Below are 15,949 nucleotides of genomic sequence, written 5' to 3' on the forward strand. Positions count from 1 at the left end.
CCCTTAACCGATATATTGATAGGTCCTGGGTTCGAATCTCGCGAGTGCGGGATCGTGGATGCGCACTGCTGAGGAGTCCCATAATAGGACGAAACGGCCGTCCAGTGTTTCCAGGTTTTCGATGGTGGTCTAGCTTCAATTGACTCATGATATCAACTTTGAAATTATTATTATTATTCTATTATTATTATTACTCCATTTCCCCTCTACTTATGTCTTATATTCTCATTATTTTATTCATGAATACTCATCATATCACCTTATTTATTTTTAGACCTCTATGACCTTTAATTATTGTAACCAAAACATTTTATTCATTTTAATCATTTTATTATATTCACTAAATCTATTGTTACTATCTCGTATTATAATCTTGGTCATTAGTGTTCATATTTCCTCACGGAATTAGTACTTTAACAAAACATTTTCATATATATACGATTCTAAGCTTGATAATAAATTCGTTGAAAAGAGATCCCTTCGCTGAACTTCGTGTTTTAATTTGAATTTTAATGTTTAAATGGGAATCATATGCTAATACTAAGTGAACTTAGTATATGTCCTTGAAGGCTTTTGTACAACACTACAAACGGTGACTTGATGTCAACCTTATGACCACTTTCAACCAAATGTTTCGCAATGGAGGAAGATGTTTGTCTATCCTATGATCTTATTTAACAAGTATATGTGCGATCAGATTGTTCGAAATGTATTGCGCAAGTATATCACATGATTCTGTTAAACTACGCCTTCACATTACATTATCGAAATTTTTGTCAAGCTATTTTTTTCGAGAATTAAATAAACAACTTTGAGATTGTCTGAATCTAAAAGAAAAGATGGAATAAACTCATCAGTCTATTGTCTAGTCACAGTTAATGTACTTCTTACAACTGTCCCACTCTTAGCAGTTACACTATTCTCATACATGTTACATGTAAACATTCAATCAATTTATAAGAAATTTCGTTTAAATTAGAGAGAATAGTTTCACAGTATTTGAGCGCCGAGTTGATGTAAGACATTAAATAGGAATAATATATATTTGTAAAATCTTACCGAATGAATTTGAAGTAAATCCAATGTTTCACCTGGCAATCTGGTTCAAGCTTCCTCAAAGAAATATAATCAAACATCAAAATTATCTCCTCTCACCACTTACGTATATATACAATATGTTATCTTAACACATATCATTTCATGTCACAAGTCTCTTACACACTAATACATATACCTAGTTTAGACATTTTTAACGTTGATTGGATGATCTATTCAGTATACAATGAACCGGAGAACCATGTATCTATTTATATTCAATAATTTTGATGTTTGATTATATTTCCTTGAAAAAGCTTGGACAAGATTGCCAGCCGAAACGTTGAATTTACTTCGAATTCATTCGCTGAGATTTTACAAATATATTATTCCTATTTAAAGTCAAGCAATTTGGTTAGTAAATAATTAAAACAATCTTTGAAATTATGTGAACATTTTGAATTTTATAATGAATTATTTTGTGAAATACAGTTTTGGTTGTGTTACATTTTAATATTTAAATTATACATTACGATTTCAGTTCTTTTTTCTAGAACTTTGACATTCGTTTTTTTGTTTATTTGATGATTAAAGATTTAATAATCAATGAATTAGTTGAAAACGTGAGTCAATTGAAGCTAGACCACCAGGGAAAACCTGGAAGCACTGAACGGCCGTCTCGTCCTATTGTGGGACTCCTCAGCAGTGCTCACCCACGACCTCGCCTCGCGAGATTCAAACCCAGGACCTACCAGTCTCGCACCAGAGCACTGAACAGATAGACCACTGAGCCGGCATCCGATGGTGTTTATGTTTAATTCCAACCAGTCCACGAAGTTGAGCAACCGTTCACAATTGTCTTTAGTGAGTTGATATCTCACAACAGACGTACTTCCAGGTTTTCCCTGGTGGTCTAGCTTCAATTGACTCACGCTTTCAACTATGAAAATACTAAATTTCCACAAAACCCCTTCTGATAATTAATGAATTGCCAGTGAAGTACAATAGGTTAAAAATTCTCAATTACTTATAACACATTACATACTAGTGGGTTATCAGCGTGGAGCTTTATATCTTTTCATGTTTAAGTTTTAATATAATAAATATAAATTTTCCAACTACGTAATGAAATATATTTCGAACTGTTATATCTAGAGCCTTGAATTCTTAATATGCCGCGAACTACTTGACTACTTGAACGATAGAACCCGCAACGTCGCAAAAGAGAGAAGACAAAGACTGGTAAGCAGGAAGTTTATTGCCCCGAACAATGTCAAAATATAGCACAGAAATCTCGTGTATTTATAGTTTTTGGCTGAAAGTAAATTAACATTTAGGTCAACCAATAAGCACATAGGTATCAAACTAATCCATCCAATGGAGAAGCTCCACGTTGGCATTTCTAGAACATTCCCCTAGCCGTGATTGGATGGAATGTCTGCGGCTCTTCCTGGGCTTCTTAGAGCTTCCGAGAGTCTCCTCGACTTCACCTGTGGACCATCCTCACACGAACTCAATTAAAATACATTACTTTTTCATCTTTATTCAAGTATTAGGGTATTAATTCTCCGAATTTATACTGTGTTATATAGAGTGACCTGAGTGACCTGTTAATATATCACGTGATGATTCCCGCCAATTGGAGAGCAGTGAATTTATTGATCGGACCAATGATACACGGAAACCCGTGTGAGCAGCCTAGAGCACTTGTCAGTCCTGCTTTCTGCCTAGCCTAGTCAGTTAAGTCCAGAACACCAATAACAGCCTCTGCAATATGAATCATTATCCTCAAACATACAGGGTTTATATACCAACCAGACAGACCACATCGTACCATAAAATAAGAAACGACAGTTGGTCAAATGTGACCGTAAATAGGGGGAACAGTAAATATTAGACTGAGCATAACTCAGGAATGGTAAATCGTACAATAATAGTCTATGGGTCAAGATAAAGCTCATAATAAAGGGAACATGAATATGAATGGTTAAGTTACTTAACAATTATACAATAGGAAATATACATATCATAATGGTCCATAAATAGTTCTCAAAAGTTACCATTCATAATTCTCTTCGGGATATAACACTGTGTGTTCATCAAGTTCATCAAGTTGAATAACTCGAATGTTTTCAAGTATCTAATTAAGCAAAATGAATTTCTTGGCATTTATTTTTAAGCTTAAATGAAATAATTAACTGAATGTTTTCTATGAATTCGTTCCGAACTAAATTATTTTACTATGAAACTTCAACTTTCCAATTAAACAGGTATCCTACAAATTATTTTTTTCTGAACAGTTTATAATGATCATAATTGGTTAATTAAAGATGTGTGATTCCGATTAAAAATCTGGTTTCAATGCTAGTTAAAATCTACAAATGAGCATCAGATAAAATCATCTCATGATGATATTCACAAATAGTCCATAGAATTACTTCAGATATTGCATCTTTTCAACTAGTACTAGCTATTCAACAGTAAATATATTTAATTTACCAGGCCTGACGGTCACATTTTAAAACTTACTTTAAGATTCATTTGATACTAAAGGCAGGACAAAAAAAAACACCGATGAATAATAAAGGTAAACAAATTATGCTGAGAAATTTATTCAGGCGATTCTCAGATACTTTACAGTAAATTCAAATTTCATTGATTTTTTCTCGATTCGGAATACATTATAGAAAAGCTAGTTCTTATAAAATCAGTCTTCTCTTCGGATGTTTTACTTTGCCATCTTGAAAACATCATTTATCAGTAGTTAATCTGCACAATTCACAGGATATTAATTATCAGAATGGGTTTTGTGGAGATTTAGTATGTTTCATAGTTGAAAGCGTGAGTCAATTGAAGCTAAACCACCATGGAAAACCTGGAAACACTGGACGGCCGTTTCGTCCTATTATGGGACTTCTCAGCAGTGCGCATCCACGAACCCGCACTCGCGAGATTCGGACCCAGGATATACTTTATCTTGACTTCACAATGAATTAAACACCACAAATTTCTCAAATACTAAAACTAACCTTTTAATATTGGTTATTAACTCACGAAAATTGTATATCGACAAATACTACGTCAATGTTGATATGATAATTCTTTGTTGTTTTCATATTATTGTTTAGTACTGAATACAGAAGAAGCTGAAAAATTACGTTCATCTATTCGTATATTATGTTACATTAATACAATACCAAAAACACATAGAACCAAAGCTATTTATGTTAAAAATACTTGGGCAAAACGTTGTACAAAATATTTATTTATGAGTAGTGTATATGACAAGGAATTACCAACAGTTAGTAAGTTAGAAAAATTCTCATTATGGAATTTTAGTTTCTATGTGACTTGGTTTCGTCTAGTTCTATAAATTTTTGCCCTTTAGTTCATATAAATTGTTTGCTTTGATCGGACAATAATTTAATGTGTATTTGATAATATAAAGATCAAGTACTTTTTCTATAGTTAATTTTTATTTTACGGTTTGTTTGTTAAGCTAAAACTTAAATTTCAATGAAATTTTAAACATTATGAAGTTTGAATTTCACTTAGTATTGTTTGTTTGAATCTTCCCATTGATGTTTTAGGACTGCAACTGGTCAGTATGCACAGTATGCACATATGCCAATTAGAGACTGACCAGTTGCAGTCCTAAAACATCAATGGGAAGATTCAAACAAACAATACTAAGTGAATTTAAACTTCACCCCATTCACAAGCAAGGTACTGGGTTCGAGTTCCAGAGTGAACATCAACTCAGATGCAGGTACATCCAGCTGACGAGTCCCAAATAGGACGAAACGCGCGTCCTGGATTCCACTGCTAGCCACTACCCATCTTTGCTTATTATGAAGTCTGATTTGTTTAGTTAACAAGTCTACATTAGTTTAAATCACAAATTGATCTTGATTTGACCATCATCAAAATCCAGGTAGTACTAAACAGTTAATTTGTCCTAATATGTCACTCTTCAACAGTGTGGGTCCACGATCTAGACGAAAGTCCCATACTGCGACGAAACGGCTGTCAACGGCTTCCTGGTTTTTCAATGATGATCCAATTAAAATCAGTTCGTAATTAAAACCACGAAATTTCTGTAATTTTCGCAAACCCCTTATACAGTTAACAAAGTTACTTTTATATATACAATTTTTATCAGGCATTCACATTTTGTGAAAAGCTACAGATCTTTCCAGTCATGATAAATCCTGTAACATCCGTTCAAAACTTTATTTTAAACCACTTTTGTAACAAATAAGTTGATACTTTCAATCTGTATACTTTTCAGTTACGAAATCACATTTTATTTTCATGAACTCTGTTACAATGATAAGAACTGAAACATTCTAATAAATTATCACTGTATAACAGTACTTATTATTTATTGAGGTTGAAACTACAATCGCAATATGGATTCAGCTGACCTAAGGTGTAAAGTAGTGCTGTTTCAGAAAAAACTCTCAATGACTCCATACTTTTCCCTGGAATTAGAGCTCATGTGACATTGACAACAAATTTTTCATTTTCGCTTACAGAATTTTAAATATTTAATTTTCGTTTAATCAAACTTTTGGTTAGAATAACAAAAATCAAGAGTAGTGACCATAAATTCCGTCGAATTCAAATCCTTCAGTTGTGAAAATGCACAAATAAATTCTAAATCACATTTTATAATAAAATGTTGATCTCAAGATTCCTAGCGATACAGTTGCCCTTACTTCTTTCGAACACTTCAAAATCTGACATCGGTAATTAAGTCCAAATGATTACTCATAGTTACGAAAAAATCCTACAGAACAGATACTATTCAGTAGATTAAGATTAAGTAATTTCTGACTGTAAGTGAAATGTTCTACCATCTACTCAAATAGTGTAAATATACCTACGTACGCCTGTTATCCCTCATGGAGGACCATAGGTTGTCTACCAGCATTCTCCATCGAACTCTGTCCTAGGCAATCCTTTCCAGTTTTTTTCCAGTTGCTATTCATCCTTTCGATGAATGACTGTAAATATACTGTAAATATACTCTGACTACTGACGAATTTCGTTCTTATCATTATTTCATTATCTGAATTTTTTCACTAATGAGATTGAAAAATGAAATAGTAAATCTTAATTGACATGTTGATTCTTTAAGTAAAAACCTTGATATTACCTGACTACACTTACTCTTCATAATTTTCCCGGTAGTGACAAACAATCGAGTCTAAGATGTAAGTTTCTCTCTACTCAGGATTTTTCAACCGAATAGAATTATATTATAATGCTGAAATTCATAATGAAGCTCAAATTCAAAGTTCAAATTGTAAGATCACAAGGTTGAATTTGAGAATGGAAAATACGATTACAAAAAGACTTAGCACTGTATTTCATAAAAAAGTTCCTTTGAATACTTTTGTTCGCCTAGTTGATCTTCTAATATCATTAAGATTTTAAAATTCATTTTAAACTCAGTACAAACTTCACTAAAGTCTATCAGTTCTACTTAAGTCATTTCTTGAATTACCATGTAAAAATCACCGAATCTTTTTCAATATATTGAAAAGCTGTGAAGATAAATAAAGATAATTATTCTTTCTAGTATCGCGAATTTGTGAATTGATCTTAACTAAATCACTATTGAAAACTTGAAAGCACTGAACGGGTGTTTCGTCCTAATATGGGACTCCTCAACGGCCCTCTGTTAAATAGCATTTACCAAATTGTTATCGTGTTTATTCTAAGGCAGAGATTATAGGCTAACAAACAATATGGTTATATTCATTTCAAACCATTTATTATTCTTTTACTAAACTAACATTTAACAATTTTTTTTGTTTTTAGAGTTAAATTTAAGTTATCCAGAAAGTCGTCAACATTTGTGGAGTAAAATGCGAGCAATTCTTCGTTATGTCTATCAATATCGAAATGATTATGATTATTTTTTAAAAGCAGATGATGATACCTTTGTAATCATGGAGAATTTAAGATCTGTTTTACATCAGCATAATCCTAAAGATCCATTTATGATTGGTTATAGTTTTCCTGTAATTTAGATTATTTTTTGAACTTTTGAAAATTTATAATACATAACAGTAGTTATATTCATGATTTCCTCCAGTTTTCAACTATGATTGTGTGACAAAAGCTCATGTAATAAACGCAATCTGAAAATTTTAAGTTTGTAGTTTATAAACGATCGCTCTTCTATCAGTTATTATGAAGGTATAAACCTGAAATAATCATAAGCAACAATACTAGTTACATAATCTTTGAGTAAGAGTGGTTGACATAATATTATTGACCAGAGTACGAAAGTTTTTGTAAAACTTCAGTCTGGTATTATCTAAAACAATGCCACTTTTACTCTCTCTCTCTCTCTTAATAACTATTCAAATCTTGTAGAGAGTGCTAATTCTCTCAAGATTTCAGACATGTCTTGGTGATATAGCTAACGTTTTAAGAAGCCACTCAGTTTTGAGCTGCATTAAGTTTATAAGTAGAGCTGTTAAAACTAAATTAAGTCTGTGCTTAAATGATAATTGTTTGTCAAAGTCTGTTGGTTGTGTGATATAAAATAAATACTCGGGTGATGATATTTTTTATGAAGTCTAACTAATGAAAATTATTCGTAAGACTTGTATAGGTTATTATAAATAGGGTTATTTTTGGTATTGTTTACTTGAATCTTCCCATTGATTTTCAGGACTGTAATTGATCAATTTCTTGTTGGCATATGTACATACTGTGCGTATTGCCTCGATATTGCTTTAATTCACAAACTTTATAAGCAAAAATGGATATTAGCTAGCAATGGAATCCAGGACTCAGTAGCTACGTGGATAAATCGATGGCGTTTGAAGCAAACGGTACTGGATTCGAGTCCCAGAGTAAACACCAACTCAGATGCAGGTACATTCAGCTGACGAGCTCCAAGTAGGACGAAACGCGCGTCCCGGATTCCACTTCTAGCTGTTTTATACTTACCTGACCTATTTTGTGTTTTTATAATTAGGAGAAATTATCTAATAACTCAAATTATTAGTAAAATCTTTTCATACAAACAATACGGAAATATAAGAAAAAAACAATTTCTGCATCCAACAATATTATTCTTTCCTAGACATATTTAGCATATCCAACATAAAAGAATAACTCGACCTAGCGAATCATTTGTCTGAATAATCAATTTATAAATGGTTAGTTCACATAGCTTCTATCACTAACTGACATAATTTAGAGAATTGCTAAATATTGCCAAACTCGGTCAATAGATAAAATGTACGACTGGTATCTATATGATCAAAGGTGAATACATATGCTTACTCACAACTCAGTTGATTATTTTTATAGTAATCTGTTTGACAATCCATCTTTAATGATCTAAATTTATTAGAAATCAGATAAATTTGGTTTATTCCGCTAATTTATTGATCAAAAGTGAATATGATCTTTGAACTTAAATGTTAAAATTTAGCAACTCAATCAACGCAAACGATCAAAAATAGAAATCACATAAAACATTTTCTTTCATTAAAACTATTCATAAGTCTACACTATACTTCACCAAGTGAAATTAGACCTATGAATTACAAACCTTTGGATGAAGATTTCGTTTTTCAGTTTATTGGGTAATAAGATTTACAGTAGTAAGAGTTATTATGACATTGAGAATTCAATGTTTTGTAACCATGTAAAAGAGTGAAGAGTCAAGTGTAAGCCCGGCAGATTTTATAAAATATTTATGAAACACCACTATTAGGGTTTGTAATCTAGAATTCAATACATAGGTTGTATCAACTGTCAGAATATTTTTGTAGATGAAATATACCAGTCTCTTTTTGTGTAATTCTGTTCTTTGTTGAATTGTCTTTATTTTAAAACGCATTAGTTTATACATAGTATACTGGTTCTAATTTGCTTTTTGAAGACACTTTAGTCTACCCTTACTCTGACTTATTTAGCTTGTGTACATTTGAAAGTTACGCTATAGATCCGCTTTAGTCAAAAAATCATTAGTTCAAACAGTCCATCATCAAGTATAAAGTCAAATAAACATTTCATTCTGATATGAAGAAGCATCTAATGACAGGCATGTTAGTTTAGATATATGGTATAATATCTAAGAGCGAATATAAATAATTTTGCATCTCTGTTTAAAGAGTCACCTATTAGTTAAATAAAAATCCTTACTCTCCTGAACACAAACAACAAGTTGACAATCAGTCATTTACTTGATTACATTTCCAGAAACTAGGAATGTATGCCGTTAATCTATAGATAGTGAGTTCCAATAATCCCAATAATCTGGATTTGCATTGTTAACATCAGCAAACTAACGAATATTTGTTAACTTCAGAACTCTGTAACCGTTTTAAGTTATAATGTTTTACTTACTGGTTATCGAATCAAATCATTCTACACGATAATAACAACAGGAGTGAGATTTTATCAGAGAAATCAAGCTTCAAACTACCTAACAATACAACCTGATTACTTCTTTTATTTATTTCTAAACAAGATATATTTGTATTGATTTTTTGATAGTACCTTACAAAAAATGGTTATTTCTCTGGAGGTGCAGGTTATGTCCTCTCACAAGAAGCATTAAAGCGTATTGTTGAACAAGCTATTGACAAGCATCCAAGTTGTCCGACGTATGATGAAGACAAAGAAGATGTGAAATTAAGTAAGTGCTGGAAATCGATTACGTCTTTACAACAGAATGCCTGAAAATTGATCAGAAAATGTAATAAAATTAGGTAGTTTACTCAGCTGATTTAGTCCTGAGTAAATTGCGTAGTGATAATACTTCGCGTTGACTCAAAAGGTTGTATTATTACTGAATTTATGCAACGGAAACTATTTATTGGTATTTGTTACGTCTGGCTGATTGTGAACGCTATATTCGCTTCCCTAAGCTAGTTCCGTACCCCCGAGCTAGAACTATACACCGACTTGAAGACCAGAGAAAAGGCACAAAGTGTGAGGGAAGCACTTTACTACAGGGTTCATTTATGTACAGAAAATATGGGGATTTTATAGTAATTTAAGAGTCCTTGAGTTTTACTGAAAGTTCTAGAATACTGCTAAACATGGTAGCAGTGCATTAATCAGCTAATCAGGATCTCCACATATGACTTTTCCATTTTCGTTATTTTAGTAACATAACTTCACATAACTTCTAATTAATCGCTGATTGGTTGAAATGCTCCTTGATGACCCATGAGCTTGTCATGTCGCTTGCGAGAAAATTGCAGGGTCATCCCAACAGTATTATGTTATAAATCTGCTTGATTTCGTCGATTGTTTAGTGCACTGTAACTCTACAGTAATGTAAAATGATAATTTTTTATAACTATGTTTGATAATCAACAACTTTTAGTATCTAGTCCTCAACTTTTTGTGATCATAACCAAGCTGTAATAAAAAAAAGGGGAACTGACTTCTATTGAATTTTCGAGACAGCAGAATCAACTGTTTCTATGTCCTGTTCACCGAGAGATTTGAAGGTCTAGAGTGCTCATTACTTAGGGGCCTTAAACTATTAAGAGTAAACATTTCGATGCTACTTAACTTTTATTAATTGTCTATCTGGTATCAGTCAATAGATAACACTATCTTGAAGTCAAACTAATCACTAAACACTTAACCATGTCTTTACTAATGATTATGCTTTAGATATAATTTTCTAAGTTTTATGTTGTTGACTAATTCTAGAAAGAAGCAGTTACACAGGTATAATTGGGTTAATGTCTAATTAACCGAACACAAGAAATTGGACTATTAGACCTTTAAACAATCGTCTAAAGTTGTCGGTAGCATTAAATACCCTAAGTATTCTGGAATGGATTCTAAGAAATGTCATTTATACCCACTGCTTAGGAGTCCTGAAAAAAGTATTTCGCAAACAATTTGTTTATATCTCTTTGCGACAGATCTAATAAAGACTAGAATTGTTCAGTTGATTCGATTTAATTAAATGATTAAACAGTAATTAGTGTACATCTTCATCTTGTGTAATCGTTTCCTAATAATTTACACATATATTAGAGTTTTTGACATTCAGTGTTTTTGATTTTCAGGTATGTGTGGTCAACCAGTTGGTGTAAAACTATATCATATGGTTGATTTGAATGGAACTTTTCCATTCACCTGGCGAAGAGAACAAAGAAATTATTATCTTTTCCAATGGCGCAGTCTTGAAGGTGAATTTATTAGCTTGGTTCATCCAAAGAAAAGCGCTAAAAATTCTAAATCTCCAACAAGTACATCAAAAACGGCTGATCATCTTCATGATCCAAGTGTAAGAATTTGAACATATATTTTTATTCGTTTGTAAAATTTTGTTAATCTGAATGCTTTCTGAAACTTTATGAAAGCAGATGAGCAAACATTGATCAATTGAATATCGAAGATTTGATTTATATTTATTTAATTTACACAGCACAGATCTAGCTTGACAAACGTTTTTTGCACTAATCGTAGTCCAAAGTCTTTCGCAGTCATAAAATTCATATTTTAAGTTATCGTAAGTAAACAATATTCTATCCATGTATTCACTGAAGAAGTGACTTACAATGAGACACGAAACATCAGATTTAGTTTTTCTATTCATTGAGATATTACAGATATATTATGTTCATTGGTAATATTCTATCCAGTTTGCTAATATGTTAGCTTACTTCAATCAGAACACCGCTTTGTTCCAAAAATGATCATTATAATAACCACCATATGAGTTGAAAACAACACTACACACAACTTTAAACAGTCCTGCATGTGGGATCGAATCCGTCAGGGAGCACCAGTTCCCTCAAGATTACAGGTACACCTTGCTGACGAGTGCGAAGTAGCATGAAACCTGGGTCCAGGGTTTCCTGTTGACCACCTCCAACCACTATCTTACCTCAACACAGTGCACGCAGTGTCGAGCCACCTAGGCTAGTGGCCATATTGCAACTTCATCGATAGCATGACATTGATCACCACCTAGTGATCAATCAATTGTGATATTAAATACTGTCTCCACCAGATACATTAGGACGTTTTGGTAACTCTTCCTTCTCTAAGCTAAGTCTTCGTTTGAAACGATATCTTTGACGCTTAGTTCTTTCAGAGGTAAACGTAATAGAATGAAGCAAAGAATGAAACATAAATGTGAAGTAAATAATGAATTCGACTTGACAAATGGGAAGAATTATTCAAACCCTTTTTCTTAAAATCATCATTAAGATGAAATAGCTCTCACCTAAGTTCTGCGGCTTAATATCAAGCTTTGTAATGACGAAAAAGAGTTGGTGTTTAAATAAAAACGCAAACACAATAGATGTGACACAGGGTAGTAACAAAATCTTATTTATCTATCTTACTGACTTGGTTCTTTTTCACTGAATAACATTATGTACTCAGGCATGACATTGCCATCACTGTAAATTCAAAAGACTTGATACATGTTTTTACTTATGAATTTATAGTCTACCATTTCCAACTCAAATTATGAAACATCGGAATGATTCATGATTTCGTTAAGCCATGGTGTTTTATGTTTATATCGGAAATATTACTCTCTGTGTGTATAAATAAGTAGTATATGTTTTTAAACCAGGCAATAATTTTGCACCAAAAACACTAAGTCCTAGTTAATTGTTTGAAAATAACTGCTGGGGAGTCCCATAGTAGGACGAAACGGCCGTCCAGTGCTTCCAGGTTTTCGATGGTGGTCTAGCTTCAATTGACTCATGATTTCAACTGTGAAAATACTAAATTCTCCACAAAACCCCCTCTGAAAATAACTAGTCAAACAATACTAAGTTGAATTTAAACTTCACCCCATTGCACAAGCAAGTGGCTATCAGGACTCAGTGGCCGAGTGGATAACGCGATGGCGTTGAAGCGAACGGTACTGGATTCGAACCCCAGAGTGAACATCAACTCTGAGATGCAGGTACATCCAGCTGACGAGTCCCAAATAGGACGAAACGCGCGTCCTGGATTCCACTGCTAGCCACTATCCATCTTTGCTTACCATAACCAGTCATGTATTTTAAATTATTATTGGATGTTATTGATAAATACTTCTTCTGTGCCCTGTTAGTGTAACTCTACTAACTTATTTTCTATTGATCTAAAGGATTTGCTCAGTGATCACTTGATTAGCTTGCATTATATTCAACCATTCTACATGTATTTACTGGAATTTGTTTTATATCACTTGAGACCGATTCAAGAAATGGATTATTTGAATGCATAATTACCGGGTGAAAAATTTACAACTAAGTTGAGAAACCACACTTCATGTGCATGATTTTTAAACTTCCTATTGTCTCTACTTGTATTTTGCATTGTATGGAATACAATAAAAATTAACCTTATAGTTTATTAACAATTTATTTTATTTTAAAATCATGTATATTTTCAAAGTTGCTTTTTGAAATAACTTGCCAATTAACTTGTGTTGTTGCGACATTTCAACTGTTTTCGATGTTAACATTGTTTAATTAACCAGTAAAAGGTAAATATTTCATGACTTTTTTTTCTTTAATTCCACGTTTCCAACAAATATCTATGTAGGTCATTTTTGTATTACATAATTTAAGCGTCTTAGATTTTATGACTAGTTTCACCAAGAATGGACAATAAATCAATAACTTTCTTCTATGTCTACGTTTCACACTGAAGCTATGTAAAAGTATAATTCTTCAGTTTTACTTAAATGAAAGAAGGTTTGGAGGGGAAAACTAATTTAGAGTCTAATGCCAAATCACACATTGGCTTAGTAAAATATGAAAATCATACATTAAATACATCATTTGCATATCCTTTTGCGTTATCCTTTACGTATTTTATTATTTCTCTAATTTTGTTGTTATATCGATTGCTCTTCGACTTCCTGTTCTCTTCATTTCGATATTCTGCTTCCAGGGATTCCGCTTCAGACCGGTGCTACCTACTACTTATATCTATCGGCTTAAGTAGCATATACCACACTACTTGTGTAAATCAAGCTTTTTTTGATAATAAATATCCAGCCAAATATGAATTGAAATGTATTATTATTATTAGAAAAACGTCTAACAGTGTTTGACGTAGTTCCCCATCAATTCCCCATCTATTTTGGGATCTCATAATTCTTGTGCCATTGGAGACTCCTTAATAAACACAGTGTCGAAGGTCAAGTATCTTGGTGTCATTTTTTCCTCTGATCTTTCTTGGTCTTCTCATGTTTTACTCTTATCGAAAAAAGTTTACCGTTTGACATACTACATAAAGAGGCTGCATGCTTTTAGGATTACTCGCCATTTACTCTTACAATTTGTAAATTCCTGCATATTACCTATTATTCTATATTGTTCTCCATTATTCTTTCCTGGGCTTTTGAGAAAAGACTTTGCTGTTTTGCGTAGAGTGCTGAAGGCGGTTTGCAAGGTATGTGGTGAATCTTTTGAAGTCATTATTAATATGCTTGTGGATAGACATCTTAAGTCTTGCAAACTTTTGGCAGGTGTTATCTTATCAGATACTAACCATCCGCTTCATTCATATCTTTCTCCTTGTATATCTTCTGGTGGAACGAGACGTAAATACATTACAAATCCATACACGCAAGCAAGTCTATAAAACTTCTGTAATACCTTACTTAGCAAACTTACTTTGTGACGAACAGGCTGTTAGAGTTGACCTAGTAAATAACCTGTCTTCTTAAGCATGTTTCAAATTTGATAATTTGTATAAACTTAGTTTTTCTTAGACCTTTTTCATTCCTTTTCTGTTTTTTTTGTTTGTTTTTTTTGGGGGTTTTTTTGTTTTTTTTTGGTAAAAAACTTGTTGAAATAACTCGTGCTGAGAATTCTATATTGTACCAGATTATAATATTGAATAGAGCCATTAATAATAATAATAATAATAACATAATCAGCAAACATGAACGTCAGATAATTAACAAATAATAGGATAATACATATCAGAGTTAGTTTCTTAGTTGTATATGATTCAAAATCTGACGCTAACTGCAACAGAAAATCTTTACGAACCAGCCCTAATCTTGTAGCTCTAAAACATATACCTGTTGAGGTTGATGGTGTGAAATTTTGTCTGGTTTTTAACAGTAAAAAATGATTTAGTTTAGTGTACGATATACATCACTCTTTGTTTCAGAAAAATAAGGATAGTGGGTCCTTACTACCTTCTAAAGAAAATTCTGATGCTTCACATAAATATTTGATAGCTGTGTGCACTAAGTGCGGTGAAGGTATGAAAATTCAGCCTATGAAACTCCAAGTGCATAGTGATCCATTCTTTTTTAAAAGATAAAAAATTCTTTACGGTCTTCGAGAAACAGTATATAAGACATTGAATGGTTTGTGTGCAAAACGTATGACTGATCGATTCAGTATTTAGCATGGAATATTCCTATTGTTACACCATTGAAGTCTGATGGCAAAACCCCCAGAATTTGTGGTGACTACAGATTAACACTGAACTCACGTTTTTGGAAGTAAACATGCACGACAGTGGAGGCTGAGGATATTGCAAATGGACTTCGTGGTTCAAAAGTGTTCTCGAAAGTTGACCTACATGATACTTATCTTCAAATCCCTTCATATCAATCTCCATCTATTTTCTTGATAATGAACACTCGTTTTGGCCTGTTCAAATACAACTTGCTTCCATTTGGTTTAAGTTGTTCTGCAGCCATATTTCTGGAAGTGGTGAGTAATGTGATCAGTGATCTTGAAGTTCTTGGAGTTTATCATGGTTCTGATTAGGTCGTTCATGATCAGAGACTTAATGCTCTCTTTTGGCATCTAATTGAGAAGAATATTACAGTGAACCCAAATAAGCGTTCATTTTGTGTATCTCATTTTAAATGTGTTGGATAACTAGTTGATGACAGTGATTTTAGATCAGATATGAAGCGACTAGCTCC

General features: G+C 32.7%; 1 protein-coding gene across 1 annotated transcript in view; it reads left to right on the plus strand.

Moving 5' to 3' along the window:
* Positions 1–13,273, plus strand: part of Smp_194380 (putative core 1 udp-galactose:n-acetylgalactosamine-alpha-r beta 1,3-galactosyltransferase) — a gene marked incomplete at both ends in the record, with an annotated part of 13,935 nt that extends 662 nt beyond the window's left edge. Inside the window, 5 exons of the mRNA XM_018795041.1 lie at positions 4,164–4,340; positions 6,865–7,067; positions 9,568–9,709; positions 11,106–11,326; positions 13,154–13,273. Coding sequence (XP_018649394.1) covers positions 4,164–4,340; positions 6,865–7,067; positions 9,568–9,709; positions 11,106–11,326; positions 13,154–13,273 — 863 coding nt within the window. The remainder of the gene's footprint in view (positions 1–4,163; positions 4,341–6,864; positions 7,068–9,567; positions 9,710–11,105; positions 11,327–13,153) is intronic.
* Between the last annotated feature and the right edge of the window lie 2,676 nt (positions 13,274–15,949).

The sequence above is a fragment of the Schistosoma mansoni genome, chromosome 1, assembly GCF_000237925.1.
Source record: "Schistosoma mansoni strain Puerto Rico chromosome 1, complete genome".
Taxonomy (NCBI): Eukaryota; Metazoa; Platyhelminthes; class Trematoda; order Strigeidida; family Schistosomatidae; genus Schistosoma; species Schistosoma mansoni.